This window comes from Strigops habroptila, chromosome 3, assembly GCF_004027225.2.
Source record: "Strigops habroptila isolate Jane chromosome 3, bStrHab1.2.pri, whole genome shotgun sequence".
Taxonomy (NCBI): domain Eukaryota; kingdom Metazoa; phylum Chordata; class Aves; order Psittaciformes; family Psittacidae; genus Strigops; species Strigops habroptila.
This window is the reverse complement of record NC_044279.2, coordinates 85,048,827-85,067,151: the sequence shown is the minus strand read 5'-3', so window position 1 is coordinate 85,067,151 and position 18,325 is coordinate 85,048,827. Positions and strand designations below refer to the sequence as shown.

At 37.5% G+C, this 18,325-nt stretch overlaps 2 protein-coding genes across 8 annotated transcripts in view; one reads left to right on the top strand and one right to left on the bottom strand.

The window, feature by feature from the left end:
• SYNPO2 (synaptopodin 2) overlaps positions 1 to 16,360 on the top strand; it is an 85,896-nt gene extending 69,536 nt beyond the window's left edge. The window contains exon 5 of the mRNA XM_030481077.1: positions 14,689 to 16,360. Within this exon, the coding sequence (XP_030336937.1) occupies positions 14,689 to 15,255 (567 nt within the window). The 3' untranslated portion in view covers positions 15,256 to 16,360. The remainder of the gene's footprint in view (positions 1 to 14,688) is intronic.
• The window catches only part of SEC24D (SEC24 homolog D, COPII coat complex component), a 212,554-nt gene that overhangs the window by 138,034 nt on the left and 56,195 nt on the right, over positions 1 to 18,325 (bottom strand). For 5 of the 7 annotated variants that reach the window (XM_030481066.1, XM_030481062.1, XM_030481063.1 and 2 more), the window contains exons 4-5: positions 10,887 to 10,968; positions 1,716 to 1,874 (exon numbers count right to left, since the gene is read on the bottom strand). The exons of 1 other annotated variant lie outside the window; for it this stretch is intronic. The gene's annotated coding sequence lies outside the window, so the exon portion shown is untranslated. The remainder of the gene's footprint in view (positions 1 to 1,715; positions 1,875 to 10,886; positions 10,969 to 18,325) is intronic. One more of the 7 variants, XM_030481067.1, reaches the window with a different exon arrangement.

Here is an 18,325-nt window from a genome sequence, read left to right as displayed (position 1 = left end):
TTGTGAAAGCACAGTGACTGAGAACTGAAGGGATACATATAGTCAAGGGTACTGATTCTTGAAACCAGAGTAGTATATGCCACAGAAATTAGCACTTAACTGTAAATCATAACTATTATCATGTGCCCTCTTGTACACATTTTATTACTTTCACTTGAAGCCTTACAGTGCTTCTTCACAGTTTAAATCCTTTTACTCTGATCTTATACTTTCACCTATTACTTGTCATATTGGGGACTAAGGATTGAAATACTGCTACTGTAGAAAATTCTTAAGTCTGTGGTCTTAAAACCTATGGTGTAATACCGCAGTGAGTAAACAGTCTTGCTGAAATCAAGGAGCTATATCTGAATAGTTTAGCATGTTTTTCCAGTAAGCAGTCCTGTTAGCATCAGTGCTGCTAGGTCTGAAACAAGGTGGTGTTTCACACAACTAAGGGTATCAAAATTAATCCCAAGTGCCAAGCTAAAGATTTTAAAGCACCACTGTGTGAATAAAGGTGGCAGAACCTGTTGATATATTTGTTTAAACTACTACTAAGGTAGCTACCAGATTGGGCATGTTCTATATCATAAGGTTTTATTAGAACTATCTATCTGTCTTGATGAAGAAAACATTCCCCAGTATGAACAACATCTCCTTAGTTTGGTCCATGATGGTAACTCAAACAGCAATCAAAGTTGAGAAGAATGCATTTGGTCATACATGCAGAAAGCAGACTGAAATCAAAGTCTGATCAAGCCAATAAAAATCACTTCTTTCAATTTTGGACCTCCAAAAACCTAGTCTCCCCTTTGTATTTTGGATTGGGATACTGACTGCGTTAGAGAATGACCAAGCGATCCATCTTGCTCTTAAAATTCAAGAGAATTACAGGAAATTGGGGGGGGGGAAATAGTTTGGAAACCCCAAGAAAGAATTATACTGCATTTATCTGGAAACAGAAAGCAAAATTTTAATCCTTTGGAGATCTCCCTTCTATCTCTTTTCCACTGTCAATATCTGTATTTTTCTTTTATCATTAAACTTGTCCCTTTCCTCTCTGCCTGTTTGGCTTTATTTTCTTTTGTTTGGTTGCTATTTTTTGTTTCATGTACAGGCTGACAGTATGGGAAATCTATTTTCTATGCTATCCTTTTAATATGAAATCTCCTCCCGCCCTTTCTCTTTCCCTTTCCCCTTCCTTTTCCTCACTCCTTTCTTCGCCTCTAGTAAAAGATATCTGAACTTACCTACACTATTCTAGGTAGAAGTTTAAGACACTAGTATCTACTTGGAATAAAGATACCCTACCAAAGAGAAGTCATGCTGCTAGAGAGATACATAGTCATCCAATCAGCCTCATATTGCCTTACATGGTTTTACTCACAGTCTCCTTCTGTAAAACACATCTGTAAATTATAATCACACTTCTGTACTTGTTCACCCTACCACTCCAGGAATATTTCCTCGATGAGGAGATTTTTAGCAGTTTTGTACTTCCACCACAAGTGTTGATGTTGATGCATGTGGCTATTAACAAGACACAGCAGCTCACGCAGCATGGCCACCAGTTCCTATTAGGCTCAGGTCAGAAATTTTTGGAATTCATCACCAGCGACTGAGTATCCTGTGTGAAAGGTGGAGATTACTGAAAACTAACTTCTAGCATATATATGCATATATGGCATACCACTTTCCAAGTAAGAAATAATAAGTGTTATTATTCTAATTACCAGCAGAAGAAACAAGAGGTAAAGCTGAGACATCTTCTCATGCAAAGGAAATCAGCTGTCCAGAAAGCCAGAAGTCAAGTTAATAGGAGCTAGATGAGAGCTGTGGACTGAAACAGAAACTTTCTGTTTCCTGAGTCATCTGTCTAGAACTAAACTCACCTGAAAGACAAAAATGCATAGTTGTCATCTTTAAAATCATTTTGCTATTTATTTCTTTCATTTTCAGCACAACCCAAAAGTTCACTTAGGAAGTCAACTAAATCATATGCATGTTTACAGCAATAAGAAAAAAGTCAGCTTCTGTAATGGCACTATAAAATATAGCTACTAGCCTATCTTCTTTTTACTTTGTCCAAAAGAAAAGGAAGTGCATCTATGCTGAAAATTTGTATTTTGATCACATTTGGATTTTTTGCTGCTATTCAAATACAAGTATTTCATATGAACTATAGCATTGACAGAAGGATTTTTTTAAGCACCAATAAGAGTTAAAAGCAAAAGCCACAGTGACACTAGTCCTCTTAACTCAGCTAAGATCTTTTGAAAATCCCATTCAAAGTCCAACTCTGAATTCAATTTCATACATACACATCATTCTACACACATGGTGCTTGGATCCAAGTCGGCTTCAAGACTCCTTTTACTAATCAGGTAAGTGTGTAATTCTTACTAATATTTCAGAAGACTAGCCTACTTAAAGTAACAGTTTTATCCAAAATGCAGTCAGTCTCTTGTGAAGCAGATACTTAGAGGAAAGTTGAGCTGTTTGTTGTCACAGGTCCAAATTAAAACCTAATCATGGTGTCAAACATAGTTGAAATGTCAAGAAAATGAATGGTTTGTGTAGAGAGGAGCCCTCTGAAATTTTGCTTTGAAAGGGCAGTGAGCTTTTGTAAATGGTTTTCTGAAAAAGCTATTTGAATTATTTTACATAACACGACAAGGCTACCAAGATGCAATTGTTATGTTCATTATGTAAGCATATTTAACAGTGATTTTTAGGCCACCCGTTATAACAATACTTACAGTATGCTCACATTAAAAGAGGAATTTAAGTGGTTTATGTTTTTTTTAGCACATTTAATTATAGCACATAACAGAGGTATTATACTGCACCAGTTTGGGTCTCACAATCCAGACAAAGTTTTCATGAAAACAGCTACATCAGTCAAGGGTTTATATACTTTCAATTTCTGACTCAGTTACAAACCTGTTATTATAAAACTCAATTGAAGAGTTTTGTTTTGTAGATGAGTAGTTTTTAGACAAAAAGCTAAAATTTCTGTTGCAAAAATAAAATACAAAATTTAGTTCTTGAACAAAGAACTGCTTAACTTCTGCCCCCATTTTCCAGGGTAACCACTCTTACCATGTTCCTGCTCAGCAAAAGATTACATGTCATGCAATAACCAGAAAGATATTTCAATGATTTTCTTTTTTTTTTCTGTAGGAACATTTATAGGGTAAATATTACCATCTCATAGAAATAAGCCTCATTCATTTGCTCTTTGCTGTCTTATGGAAGAAACAATTTTGCCTGTGTCCTAAGATACATGACCATATCCAGTGACAATAAGCTGCTTGGTTCCAAAAGCACCTGGCCAATGGCATGGGACTTTATAATACACTCATATAGAGACTTGCAGCAGGGAATGACCACTTCTCTTGTAGACACACTGGCAATTCACTTTGAGATCAAGACAATGCCATTTTGATATCAGCCACTAAAAGGAGGTGTCAGTTCAGTTTTGCCTGAAGTATTCTTACACTGATCCTAATTTTATATACCTACTTTTATTTATTTTTGTATACCTGATTTTATTTTCTATGAGATATTCAAGAGTCAAGACACAAAATCAGCCCTAAAACTGCAGTGACCCATTTTGCTGTCACCACAGCAATCATGTGGCAATGAATTTATTTTCTTTTTGGAAGAGTGCTGTCATTATTCACACTAAAATGAATGTTCAGAATTCAAACAAATTTGTATGTATTTGTTGTAAAGAAAAAGCTTATAGAAGGTGGAAGCGAGGACAGGCAGCCTGGGAAGAATATAGGAGCATTGCCTGGGAAGCTAGGGACCAGGTTAGGAAAGCTAAGGCCCAGCTAGAATTAAGTTTGGCAAGGGATGTGAAAGATAACAGGAAAGGCTTCTATAGGTACGTAACAAATAAAAAGACAGACTAGGGACAATGTGGGCCCTCTCTGGAAGCTATCGGGAGAACTGGCTACCATGGATTTGGAGAAGGCTGAGGTTCTCAATGACTTCTTTGCCTCAGTCTTCACCAGAAAATGCTCTGACCACACAACCCAAGTCTTGGAAAGCAAATGCAGGGACTGTGAGAACGAAGACCTTAGGCCCACTGTAGGAGAGGATCAGGTTTGAGACCATCTTAAGAACCTGAACGTGCACAAGTCCATGGGACCTGATGAAATCCATCTGCGGGTCCTGAAGGAGCTGGCGAATGAAGTTGCTAAGCCACTGTCCATCATATTCGAAAAATCCTGGCAGTCAGGTGAAGTTCCCGATGACTGGAAGAAGGGTAATATAACCCCCATTTTCAAGAAGGGGAAGGTGGAAGACCCGGGGAACTACAGACCAGTCAGTCTCACCTCTGTGCCTGGCAAAATCTTGGAGCAGTTTCTCCTGGAAAGCATGCTAAGGCACCTGAAAAAGAACGAGGTGGTTGGTGACAGCCAACATGGCTTCACTAAGGGGAAATCCTTCCTGACCAATTTGGCGGCCTTCTATGATGGAGCCACGGAACTGATGGACGGGGCAGAGCAGTTGATGTCATCTACCTGGACTTGTGCAAAGCCTTCGACACTGTCCCGCACGACATCCTTGTCTCTAAATTGGAGAGACATCAATTCGATAGATGGACCACTCGGTGGGTAAAGAACTGGCTCGATGGCCGCACGCAAAGAGTTGTGGTAAATGGCTCAATGTCCAGTTGGAAACCTGTAACGAGTGGTGTCCCTCAGGGATCGGTGTTGGGACCGGTCCTGTTCAACATCTTTGACAGCAACATGGACAGTGGGATTGAGGGCGCCCTCAGCAAGTTTGCCGACGACACCAAGCTGTGTGGTTCGGTTGATACGCTGGAGGGAAGGGATGCCATCCAGAGGGACCTGGACACACTTGTGAGGTGGGCCAATGCCAACCTTATGAAGTTTAACCAAGCCAAGTGTAAGGTCCTACACCTGGGTCGAGGCAATCCCAGGCACAGCTACAGGTTGGGCGGAGAAGAGATTCAGAGCAGCCCTGCAGAAAAGGACCTGGGGGTATTGGTTGATGAGAAGCTTAACATGAGCCGGCTTCAGTGTGCACTTGCAGCCCAGAAAGCCAACCGTATCCTGGGCTGCATCAAAAGAAGCGTGACCAGCAGGTCAAAGGAGCTGATCCTGCCCCTCTACTCTGCTCTCGTGAGACCTCACTTCGAGTACTGTGTACAGTTCTGGTGTTCTCAACATAAAAAGGACATGGAGCTGTTGGAGTGAGTCCAGAGGAGGGCCACAAGGATGATCAGGGGCTGGAGCACCTCCTGTGTGAGACAGGCTGAGAGAGTTGGGGCTGTTCAGCCTGGAGAAGAGAAGGCTGCGTGGAGACCTCAGAGCAGCCTTCCAGTATCTGAAGGGGGCCTACAAGGATGCTGGGGAGGGACTCTTCATCAGGGACTGTAGTGGTAGGACAAGGGGTAACGGCTTCAAACTTCAACAGGGGAAGTTTAGATTAGATACAAGGAAGAAGTTCTTTACAGTGAGGGTCGTGAAGCACTGGAATGGGTCGCCCAGGGAGGTTGTGGATGCTCCATCCCTGGTGGTGTTCAAGGCCAGGTTGGACAGAGCCTTGGGCCACATGGTTTAGGGCGAGGTGTCCCTGCCCATGGCAGGGGGGTTGGAACTAGATGATCTTAAGGTCCTTTCCAACCCTTACTATTCTATGATTCTATGAAATACTAAGATATTTGAGGTATCAGCAGGCTCCAAATCTTAGGAAGCAAGAAGCTGGTGTGTGGTTCAGGTAGGAAAATCAGTGCTAAATGGCAGAGCAGCAATTATGAGAAAAAAAATTACTAGGATTAGAGGGAGCCAAGCACTGGGGAGAAAATTCCAGAAAACCAGCAGAGACTGCAGAGGATAATCATATTCCTCATGATCAGAGGATCATGAAATACTCGAGGTGCAAGAAAAGAAAATCATCAGCAAGAAGGGTTTAATTATTCTGCACAGAGATGGCTAACTATTTCCAGCCTTTTGTTGACATTTTCTAGATTATTCTTGGATGACAGAGCACTCACATCACTGGGCATGATTTTTTTTCCTCTACTATTTACAAAGAGATACTGTGAAAGAACCAAAATGCTAATACCCAGAAAAAAGAAAAAAGTGAGCTTTAAAAAGAAGCAGGCCCTACCAACAGACTATTGCCCTGAGAGATAACAGATCTACAAACATATTGTCCTAGATACTGCTACACACAAGAGTTTTAGAAAGTGCTAAGGTAAACTCTGATAAAAGATTATAAACAATTATGAAGAGAACTTGACAGTAGATGATGTGATCTGGGAGGAGCACTGTTTATCAAGTATCCAGGACAACACCTCAACAAAGGATCAGCCTTGCCATCATGCTCTGCTGCTCCAGCATCCTTGTGGGGAATTCACTATGAAGGTAGGGAAATACCAGTGAAATGACAGCACTCTTTGCAACTAACAATTCTCAAATCTTTCTCCTCTCTTTTACCAAGATTCTTTTCCACATTTCATAGCTTTAGGGAAAAAAAAAAACCAACCCCAACCCAAAAAACCCCCCAAAAACAGTTCTAAAAAGATCCACTCTTCCAGTCTTGCATTTTTAAGAAAACTTGAGAACACTTTTCTTTGCCTGAAGTCATACACCCAGGATTCCACTGATCACTTTGGCAGTGCAGCATGGCAAGTGCATACCTTAATTACACAGCTTGGCATAACGTTTTGTAATGACTCTACTCAGCTTGAAATAGAAATGTTATACAAAGAAGAAACTTGACAAGATCTTCAAAAACCTGTGGATTCAGAAGCTCTGAATTACTCATTTGCTGGTAGATTTCCCGAGATTTCCTGAGCCTGACAATTTCATATAGCACGCTTGATGCCACCGTCACAAGTTCACAGTATCTATGACAATGGCTGTTCTTACTTTATGGTAAACATTACCTTTGTATGTGATTACATAAGGGAGGAGTTGGAATCACTGGGGAGCTATGCCTGGCAAGTGCTTTTCAGGCTGATTGATTACTACAGGAAGCACTTTTGGTTTTTCATCAAATTATTTAAAAAGTAGGAAAAATCCTGAAGCTCAGTGCAATACAGTGTCTGAAGGATCTCTACAGAAGAACTCTTCCTTTGCAAGCTAAGACGAACCACATGATACTATTTCCATGGTTTTAACATTTGCTTCCTTGAGTAAGGCAGGCAAAGACTTTTTCTTTATTAAGCATGCTAATCCGGTTCCTGTTATTCTCTGCAGTTTTCAAAGGAAAAACCCTATTCCTAACTGTTTTTAATTTCAGTCCACCTGAAACCTTCACAAACTTATGGTAGCATAAGCACAAGGAGAGCCTCTTTGTTCTTCTGTGTGGCAGACCTATGGTGGTGTTCAAAGACCAAGTTCTAACAGAGTCTTATCGCCACTAACAGAGTTCTCGGGAACTGGGTGTAAAAAGCAAGGTGCTCCCACTGAGCCTATATAAGGCTCTTAGCCTGAATATACAAAGGCAAGTCTGCATGGAAATATGAGACATGTCAGATACAAAGATCAGTCTAAAACTAGTTTTAAAGCATGTAGTGGTACCACTTTTCAAGCAAAAAGATGCTAGAATTTTTTGTCACTGACATGTATTTTTCCCTACTCTCACTCTTGAAATGGCTGAACTATATAGGTTCAGCTGGTTAAAATGCATCTGAAATGGCTGAATTATTTAGGATGAAATAAAGAAGAAAAAACCAAATAACTGCACCAGAAAATTTCAGTTTGAAAGACCTTATAAGAAAATCATAAAGAACTGGATAATTTATCTTTTATTTTGGATACGTTAAGCAACAACAATGCCACCACCTTCAAGTATTACAATATCATAAATATTTGATTTTAGAAAAGAATATCATTAGTCTTTATAATAACTTTAAACCCTTTCATTGTTCATATAAAATAGCAAGGTCAGAAACTAGGACCAACTTTGCCCTTGTTTTTCAAACGTTCATTCTCAAGTCCTCATCTTCTAAAGCCTTCCTCTAAGCTGTGTAATACACAAGTCCAGAAGATGGCAGCAGATGTTCTTCTTACAAGAAATAAACTGTCTATTCCACGGAAGGCTAAGATACCTTAAGGCTATTCAAGGAAAGCTAAGAGGCCAAAAAAGTTTCATCCATTTGCTTTTTATAGGCATAACTGTATTGTATTTTGATAATAATATATGGATAAAGATAAATTATAATAGAAAGCACTTAATTTTCTCTTATTTACACAGGTGCAAACTGAGCTAACTGAATAACTAATTTAATACAGGTTAGCAGCACTCTTACATTTCTTTTCCACATCGACATTCTGCAGCAGTGAAAGCCTAATTCTACTATCTTACTTTTCTCTTCTACCATTACTTGACAGTCAAAAAGGACTTTACTGCGAGAAGCAGAATTTGTCACAAAGCTTATATAAGATGTTTGACAGTAGCTATTTCATTAGTTTGTATACCAACAATATCACAATTATTCTTACCTGAAATAATACCACAGTCATAAACAGTCTAAACTTAGAATAATCTAGGTTCCAGTTCTGAAATTCCCCATAAACTTTTGAAAGCAAGTGCTGACAAGACAGCTTTAAAGAAGCTAGGATCAGACATGAACTATGTGATTTTAATTTTTTACTAGTCTCAGTACAGCCCCTGACAAGGCTTTAATTGTTAGATAGATTAGAAGATTCCCTGCCTCCCCAGCCATTATTAACCAAAATGCTGCATTCCAATTTTAGCCTGCTATAAATTATTTCCAGAGTTTCAAATAAATATGACTTTTCCATCTTATGTCAAGTTTTGGTTTTTTGGTTTTTTTTTTTTTTAATATTGTATAATAGCTGTAGCATTTACTCCAGTGCTGGCAGTATTTCAGAGAGAAATTATTTTTCATTACGTAAAGTCTAAACTGCAAATGGTTTGGGATGAAAAAAGCTGTAATAAAATTAACAATATGTCTCCCTTCTATAAACAGTTCAGTTTAAAAATCTGAAGTGCTTGGGTTTTGTTTAAAAAATAGAAAGAATGATAGAATTAAAAGGCATAAAAAGAAAGTATTTAATATTTTGTCCTACCATTTTCTCAGTTGTTTGGTCTCTAGCTGTAGTAGCCATTATAATCCGATAGAAAGCAAAATGAGAAATGCATCACTCTGGGCTTTTTATAAAGGCAGTCATTTTTTGAGACAGAACAATTGTTTTATCTGCTTCCTCCTTCTTCATCCCCTTTTTGTGTAAACATTAGTCAGGCGCTAATGTTAACTCAGATTTGAACATGTTTTGATATGGGACTATAATGAAAGGATAAAAATAAAACTGCCTTAATGACTTAGACACCTAGGTCAATTTTTTTCAAGCAACTTAATCAGCTGGGAGTGTATGTTTGCAGAGAATTTCGCTGGGCTATTAAGAGTCCAATCTACTTCTGAAAATAGAACTCTTGCTTGTTTTCGAAAAGGTAGTATATGTCTCTTTAACTGCTGAAAAGGCAGTTTCAGCCTGTAGACATATGAGCAGTTTTCACTTACTATGGAGATATGCCACCTGAGACAGAAAAAGATATTGTGAAATCGTTTCACTAAGTAGTATTTTGCATTCCCATCTGGTCTCTAAGATAAAAAATATCTTTCCGACTCATGCCTTTAAAATCTGCACTATTTAATGAAATTAAGTATTGCTCTTTGTGTCTTTCAGCTTTTCGTAATTATCACAAAATTTGAAATAGCAGTAAGTTCCAAATAACCAATTTTTCTGGGCTATTGATTAGATACTATTGAAACAATGGTATACATTCACACTCTTACTTACATTAAATAGATCTATATTTGCAAAAACCTTTTATAAGTACTGTGTTTATATTCATTTATGTATATATCAAAATAGTTTCTTTTGGAAGTAATATTACATTTGCTTTAGCTTTTATTAATACACAGCTTATAAATATCTAAAATGCTTGTGGTACAATAAATGTTTTCTTCACTAGCCAGTTCATAAGTAGTTTACATTTTTAAAATCAGTGTTAACCTAAACAAGACAGTTCTTAACTGCCTTTCCTCTTCTTCACATATAAGAATCACTTTCCCTTAAATAACTATTGTAGAAAAGATCCTTCCCTCTGAAAACATTCACATGAGGCAACGGAAAAGAACAAATATATCACTCTATGTGGTTCTGGTTTGTTTTGCAGCATAAAACTTTGAGTGCTGGTACGGTATTATAACCAATGCTTTACAACAAGATTACTGTAACACAATGTGTGATAATGTCATAACGCTGGTAGCATATCACTCTGCTTTTCCTTCTCTCTCGATTTCTGGGAAGAAATGGAAAATCTCTATCCCTCTTTTTATGATCTTCTTGTAGAATAATTATTAACTACTTGCACTTCTTATTTCCCAATGTCTCACTTATGATGTGTGGTTTGTACCTTCTTTTTAGTACTTACTTGTCAAAAGATGTATCTCCAAGAATTAAATATGAAGGGAAAATAATAGAAAGCACCACTATGTCTGGCTGCTGCTGTCCAGTAAGTGAATGATGAATTGTAGTGACTAGACGTTGCCTTAATTCTAAAGTTTGTGTTTGTTAGTTTGAAGGGGCTGATCACCAAAGTAGTGACAGAAATCAGTATATGAGTATCAAATATGGACCTGACTTGAATTTAGAAATATTCAGACCTAGACATTCAGTCTAGGAACACCACTACCAAAAATAAACTAACTGCAATGAAAAAAAGGCAATATTGATCATCTCTCAGTTTCTGCATTATTTCACACTTATATTTTAGCAAAATCATGCTTCTGGATGTAAGGAATTGCTGATTATCTTCAGCAATACAGATCTTACTGAATGTGTTCATTGTACCCAATGTATCTAGTCTCCAAATACAATACTTACCACCTAACAAAGCAGACCCCTGGGGCATTCTTTGGATGATCTGGCCTGTTTTTCTGTCAGAATGATGTCATTCAGATAATGGCTATTAAGACAAAATGTAGAAATGTCCATGAATATGCAAGTTAAAAAAATATCAGAAAAGGTGAATGTTTATCAACTTTTAAGGAATGTTTCTTTTTTCCAGGCAAACTGGCACAACCTCTTACTGGCCAGTTAAATTGTTACAGTTGCTGCAGGTTACCTGACAGACTATAAATCGAATTCCATTGGAAAAAACTATCATCAGTCACAGATGTTTTCATCTGATAGAGTGATCACTGGGTAATCCTATTCAGAACCAAGGAAAGCCATCCTTACGTAAGGAAACATTCTTCACCTCATGACACACTACAAACTATTTGGATTCTTACCCAGTCATTTTATCCTCAAGACCCTGACTAAAGCTAAAAACAAAAAAAGAAAATGAGTACAAGGAATATTAGTATAACCAAAATCATTCCGATGGCACTACTGATGTTCCAGTTCGCTGCCTGTGTATTTATTTTCCTGCACGGCCTAACATTCTAGCCAAATACAGAGCCATACTGCACGAAAGCTAATAAACCAAGAAGAATTTCACACCAAAATGGAGAAAATATTTTTATTTGCCTATGAGACTAAACTCTTCCATATCCAAGGCATCTCACAGGATTTGGCTGTTTGATTTTTTTTATAAGGACCAATTCAAAAGACATAATAATATTGTCCAGATTATCAGTATTTGACATTCTGCTTTTTCTACAACAACCCTTACATGCTGAATTCATGATTTGCATGACATTACATGTGCCATTGATAGGTATGATTTGAAGTACAAACACTTGGTCATTGTGTCTTCCAAATTAAGGACATAGGGAGATTCTCAAGCCAGTAAAACACTCATCCCCGAATCTGTTTGTCAAAACCCTGTGCTAGTTCCTGTAACTGTATTGCTTGATTCATAGAGTTGGGGTTTTTTTTTTAATATGAGGTGATTTTCTTCTGCCAGTTCCCTTTCTTTGCCTTGTATGATAACAAAGCTATCTATAGAATAGTTTTCATCATCATAGAATAGTATCTTATTTTCCATTAACAATCTTGATTTTCTGTTGAATCTCATCTACCACCTGTTTTAAAAAAATGTAGAACTCACCATAATTACGCATTTAATTTTGTCTATACTATTTCTGCTTTTACACAGTAGAATGGCCTTCACAACACAGTGGAATGGCCCATTTTGTTAGACAAATAGTGAAATACACTTGATTGATAACTTTTCATTCTCTGATTAAACTCTGTCAAAGAAAATTAACTCTTGCTTTATTAGTTATGCTCAGGCCCAAAAAATACTTCTGTGACTTTATGAACTCTCGAGCTCATCTCTACATGACAGACTAAACAGTATCTTCATTTAACTGTCTTGAAAAGTCAGATATTCCTTCTTTCAACAGTATCATTTCCCTCTGCATCTCTGGAATTCTAAGAAGTACTTCCAGGGCTTGGAAATGGAATTTCTATTAAATAAAGGGAAAATTTTCTGCCTGCTCAGCACAGACAATGCTCCAGAACCCTCCTGGGAGCACTTCATACATGTAGACTAATAGGTGGATCTGTTTGATCAACTTTTTCATCCCTCTGTGCAACTGTATCTTAGTTTCATGGTTCAGGTTATCAGATTAACTTCTAATAGAAACTGTATCTCATTTTCCATCCTTCTTTTGGTTTTGTACCTTATAAATTGTTTTCTTGCCAATAATTTAAGCAAAATGCACTAAGCAGGCTTGCTGAATAAGCTCTTTTCTGTGGATTCAGTGAATAAAGAAATCGTAATACATTAGAGGAGAATTATTCTGACTGGCCTATCCGGGCGTGCCACTCATTGGCCCTAAGCATGATCTATCACCTGGACTCTTATTTTGCAGGTAAGAAAAAGAGATCGCTCTCATTAGGTGAACTAAATTAGGTACAGGGAAACTTTAATCCATTCTTGACAGTACATTCTTTCATCCATGAGAAAAAAAGGTTTTGGGTTTTCTTATTTTATTATTCACTTATCTTCCAAATAGATAATTCTTGGTTTACATGCTTATTATATTTTTTATATGTTATATTATATAGTTCAATTATATAATGAATAATCATATATGCTTGCTTGTATACTCTCTTAGAGTACTCAGTTGGGATTTGCCTATATGTGATGATCTGATCAGCTGCATTTTAAAGTTTGATCATCTCAAGGTTTAAGTGAGGATTCTTAAAAAATAACTGAGCCCAAAATGAAGGGTTGTTTTGTTTTTTTCTGGATGGAAGTAGAACCTCGTAAAAACTTGCCATAAGTATGTGGGGGTAGGATTAATAACACCGGGGATTTTCCTCTCCAGAACTGCAAACTGGGAATAGTGGTTCATAGCCCTGTTGTACAGCACTAGTTGTGAAATTCGTCGAAACTCTTATTACATAACCTCTGTGCGTCACACCTTTTTTAAGAGATTCAGACTGAGCACCAACAAACTGACTGCAAATAATGAAACCAGTAGTCTCTTTCTCAGTTTCCATCTCTCATATAAAAGGCTGATACGAAAACATAATTTAAAAGCCTGTGTGAAGCAGTGGTCTTTTAAGTTCCCTAAAAGTGTCAAGATCCTGTGACAGAAAAGCCTATAAAACATGACATTTCTGTGTAAATCTTTGCTAGATAAGATACAGATTGTATGATCAGATACCTATCAGCTTTTATCTAGATCATGTCCACAGTATTTTAAGTTTGGAAACTCAAAAGGAAAAGTAACACAATGTTGTTTGAATGAAATTCTAGCGAAGCCTCTGGCAAAGGAGCCTGGAATTTCACACCGGCTTTCAGAATTAAAGGCATTTAAACCTCAGGATATGAATCAATGGGTGTAAATCAATGAGTTTAGGAACCACATGTACAGAGATTACTCAGGAAGAACAATGCAATTTGCGTGTGTAACACAAAGAACGTCTGGCTTGGGGAAAAGTTTGTACCTGTTTCATATGATGCCAAATGACTGTGGCAGCAGAACCTTCTCATGACCATAGTTTCTGTTTCGAAGTGCTGTATTACTAAGAAGATTAGGATTTGTCAAATATGAATGGATTGCTCCTATAAATGGGTCGGAATGTACCAAAATTTTGAGGGCATTGCCTTTTAAAGAAGCCAAGTTAAATAGCATCATGTAAGGGTATTAAGCGAATGATTGCATTACCGTCTTTAATTTGTTGTGTTCTTTTTGTGCCCTGAAAAGTGAAAACTAGGTTAAGTCTAATAATTTCAGAGTAAGAAATGCCTCTCTTAAAAGAAGATTGACAGAGATATCCTCTCAGACAGACATCCTATACAGAGCCTGTTATCAAATAAAGTAGCCTGTGCCTGCATATTAGAAAGAATCTTGTAAATGTATACAAATTGTCACAACACGACTTTCTTCTGCATTATTAAGAATGGCCTTTTCAGAACAAGGCACACTAGCTAATGCAGAGTTGCTAACATAATTATACCTTTTCAGTAAAAGCCTGTCTTTGGTCTATCATCTACTTTCCTCAAAAATTCAATTTGCTCTATCTTTGCTCCTGTTGCTCTCTCGGCCTCCTTTTTAATACTCCTCTTCTTCCACTAAATTAAAGTATTAAAAAGAGTCCATAGACATACAAAGGGATTGCCAAGATGTTGTGTGCTTTCAGGGTCTGCTGTTCCAGTTTGGAAGTGAAGAAGCTTCCTTTTTTTCTAACAACTGTAACTATATTTGGTATTTTGTTTTTCTAGGAAAGAAGCAGTGGACGCTCATTATCACTTCCTGGGAGACCTTCTTCATTCATTTTTCGAGCCATGTCTCCTACTTCTCCTCTTACATTTCAACCTGCCCCTGATTACTTCAGCAAGACAGACACAGCAGCTGACAGGCCTGGCAAGAGACCGACTCCCTGGGAAGCAGCGGCAAGATCCCCTCTTGGCCTAGTGGATGAAGCTTTTGGGCCCCAAAATATGCAGGAATCCATTGCTGCTAATGTAGTATCAGCTGCTCGCAGGAAAACACTTCCTGAGCCACCAGATGAATGGAAACAAAAAGTTTCTTATGAGCCTCCAGCCACAAGTGGTAGTGTAGCCTTACTAGGAGGGAAGCGAGCGGGTATTATATCACACCCCAGAAGCTCCCTGTCTGCCCCAAGTGTGACCACGCAGGCTGGCTCTCACCTGCAGTATGCTTACTGCAGTCAACGGTCCAGAACAGATCCTGATATAATGTCCATGGATTCCAGGTCTGACTATTGCTTGTCAACAGCTGATTCAAACTACAATCCACAGCCAAGAGGATGGAGGCGTCCAACATGAGCAGCTGAAGGGCCTGGCGTATTTTCCCTTCTTCCAACTTTACAAGCCTTAGATTTGAGTTGGAGAAGGAATTTCTTGCTGGCCTGACAATCTCTGAACTATAGAAATGAGGAGGCAAAATTGAATGGAGCAGAGTTTTCACATGACCGCAGGGCTCTACAATAGACTCAGTTTTACACCTAACCTAAGATTGTTCTGTTCCTCAAAAGGCAAAAATGCAGATATCTTGAGGTGAGGGGTAGGATGAAAGCGGGGCAACCAAGGTACTTGATACAAAGATCTAGAAAGGATGTAGATGGAGACAGTACAAGTGCTTGCAGTAAAGTTAGCGTGTGTGTATGGTAGCGGAAGTAAAATAAGGGCATTTTAAAGGCAAGAAGTATTTTACAGGATCTCACAGGTTTTCTGGGTATGTTTGACATTTGGGTTCCAAGGTACTAGATATAACCAGACTTGGGAAAGTTCCAGTGGAAGTGGAATACTTGGAAGCACTGCCTTATTTGCCACATTTTTCTTTACTGCATTTTTTAAATGACCTAAGAAAGTAAACCACTGAGTATTTTTACTGTAGCAACAGTTAAAATACATCTGTGGCCATGGTACCTGGTACCAATCCTTACAACACATAGACATATTCACTCTTGAGCAGTCACCGATTTCAGATGGATTTCAAGACAGTTTCGATGAAGCTTTGCATATTGTAATTAATCAAATAATTCAAACCCAACAGGAAGCTAGGTGTTATTAACAGAGATCAGTACCATGATACTTGAACAGCAAAAAGGATAAGGACAGTATTTAGAGTGCATTTAAACTGGATTGCAAGTTAACTTTGTAATAAACTAACAAACAAGTCAGAGGCTGAACAGCCTTTATTTCTCTGTGAAATGCACTATTTGCTCCACAGTGTCTATTTACTGATACAGTGTCTAGTAATCCAACTGGCTGAGCTGCTATTCTTAGCATCTAGGTAGCTCAATGTTTAGAAAGCTTTTGATTTGTATTCTCAGTTTGGAAAACAGATCAGGTATTGTTCATCAAGAACAATACCTATTCTAGATAGAAATTAGTATGTGAAAGAGGGTTAATGACATGTCTTAAATGGTATGAGTCTAGTATGAGTAGCAAATATTTGGACAGTTAGTTACAATTAAACTGTCTTGATGGATCTGAAGAGATGGTAAATAATTTTTGCTGGTGATACATATCTTGCACTTGAGCTTATTTAAACAGCAGAAATATGTGGCTGAAAATACATGTATTCCAAGCTTATTGGGTAGTTTAGATGTTGTGAAAGCATTAAATGAATGCTCCAAGTTTTACAAAATGCTCTGCATCCTCCCCATTTTGTGGGGCATTCTTCAAGGATCTGTCAAGCACAGTCACCTAAAATTACTGCAAAAGCACTATTAGCTACCCTTAGTTTCAGTAAGGTTGTCAACTATGAGTAAAGTGATTAGATTAGAATGAACTGAAACACATATACAGTAAGAAAGCACATAGTACAAAAAATTCCCGTTTGCAGAGATTTTTTCATTAGAGCAAATATATTATAAAAATATATTAGAGCAAATATATTATAAAATATAATTGGTATAGTGGAAAGAGGAGAAATAAACCCAAGTTCAGTTGACCTGGAACTTCCCATAAAAGCAAATAATTATATGAAAAATATTCCCTTAGTGAGTTTACATTGGCAGTAATTCTCTGTTCAAACAGAAGTCTCCCTGAAATCAACTGATCCTTTTGATCAAGCAAGAAACGAAGGCATGGGAGCTGAAAACTTTGAAAATAGAATCATATTGCTATAGCACCTTACAAATTAATTTCATGAAATATAAATTTGCAAAGAAAAGGTGATTTAGAAAAATTACATTAACAAGGCTGCCATGATATGCCTGAAAATGAGCTTCGCACATATGCATGTAAACAGAATAAATTTTCCTGCCACACAGACAAAAATACATTTTTCTCTGCCAAGTCCCATAATGTCCCCTTTTATCATGACTGAGAATATTCCCATGGAAACCATTGGGACTGTGATAGTCCCATTAGCCTTAATGGCTTCTCTTAAGATCCAGGCCAATCTCCCTGGAAATACATGTCAAATTTTCACTTAATTTCGGTGAAATTATAATTCCAAGTGAAATTCAGTGAAGTTTATAACTCAAAGTCATCAAAGCCTTAACTATTCAATAAAGAGCAGTTTGTGTTTATTTCACGGAAGGCCTATTTCTGAAAATTATATAATGCTTACTTATTTTGCTGAACTGTGGTCCACATTACCATAACAAAATGATTCCCTGTATGCAGTTCAAGTTCAGGTTTCTGTTTTGAACTGTATCTTTTACATTGCTAAACAGGAAACCAGATTAATGAATTTGCAGTATGGCATATTTTTATCTAACATATTTATTTTAATTCTCAGAATCAGATACCTAACTTTTGAATTCTTATTGAAACGTATGTCGTGAATTCTAAGGTCATACATGTACAAAGGAAATGTGTGTTTAATTTTAAGCTATATGCATTTAAAGATTGCCAAAAGTATTTTTAAATTTTGATATTACAAAGAAATGATCATACAAAGTGACATTAGAAAGCATTTAATGCTGTGATCACATAGCAATACAGAAAAATATACTCATGATCAAGCTCTAAAACCCCAATACACAACAAACACATAAGAACGGCAGAATCAGAGAGTTTCAGATGGAATCACTGACTTTTTGCCAATGTCCCAAGAAAGACAAAGTGTAGCCTTAGAATTTACTTCTATTTACAAGAAGGCATTCATCATCAAGTACTTCTGTGAACATGAAAATTACAGACATTGAATTTCATGGGGTTTGATCTTATCATAGATAATTGTGGGTGTTTAACATGTTCTGCTACAGATTTTTTTCCTCCTGCTGAGGATTTACTAGCTCTCTTTCCCATATGGATTCTCTCATATCATCTAATATGGAATGAGTTCACACTGCAGCACTCCCCTCAATAGCAACACTGGCAAGTGTATCCATCCTCCACCCAGCTGTCTATTTTTACAAAGCCTGCGGGCAAAGATCTC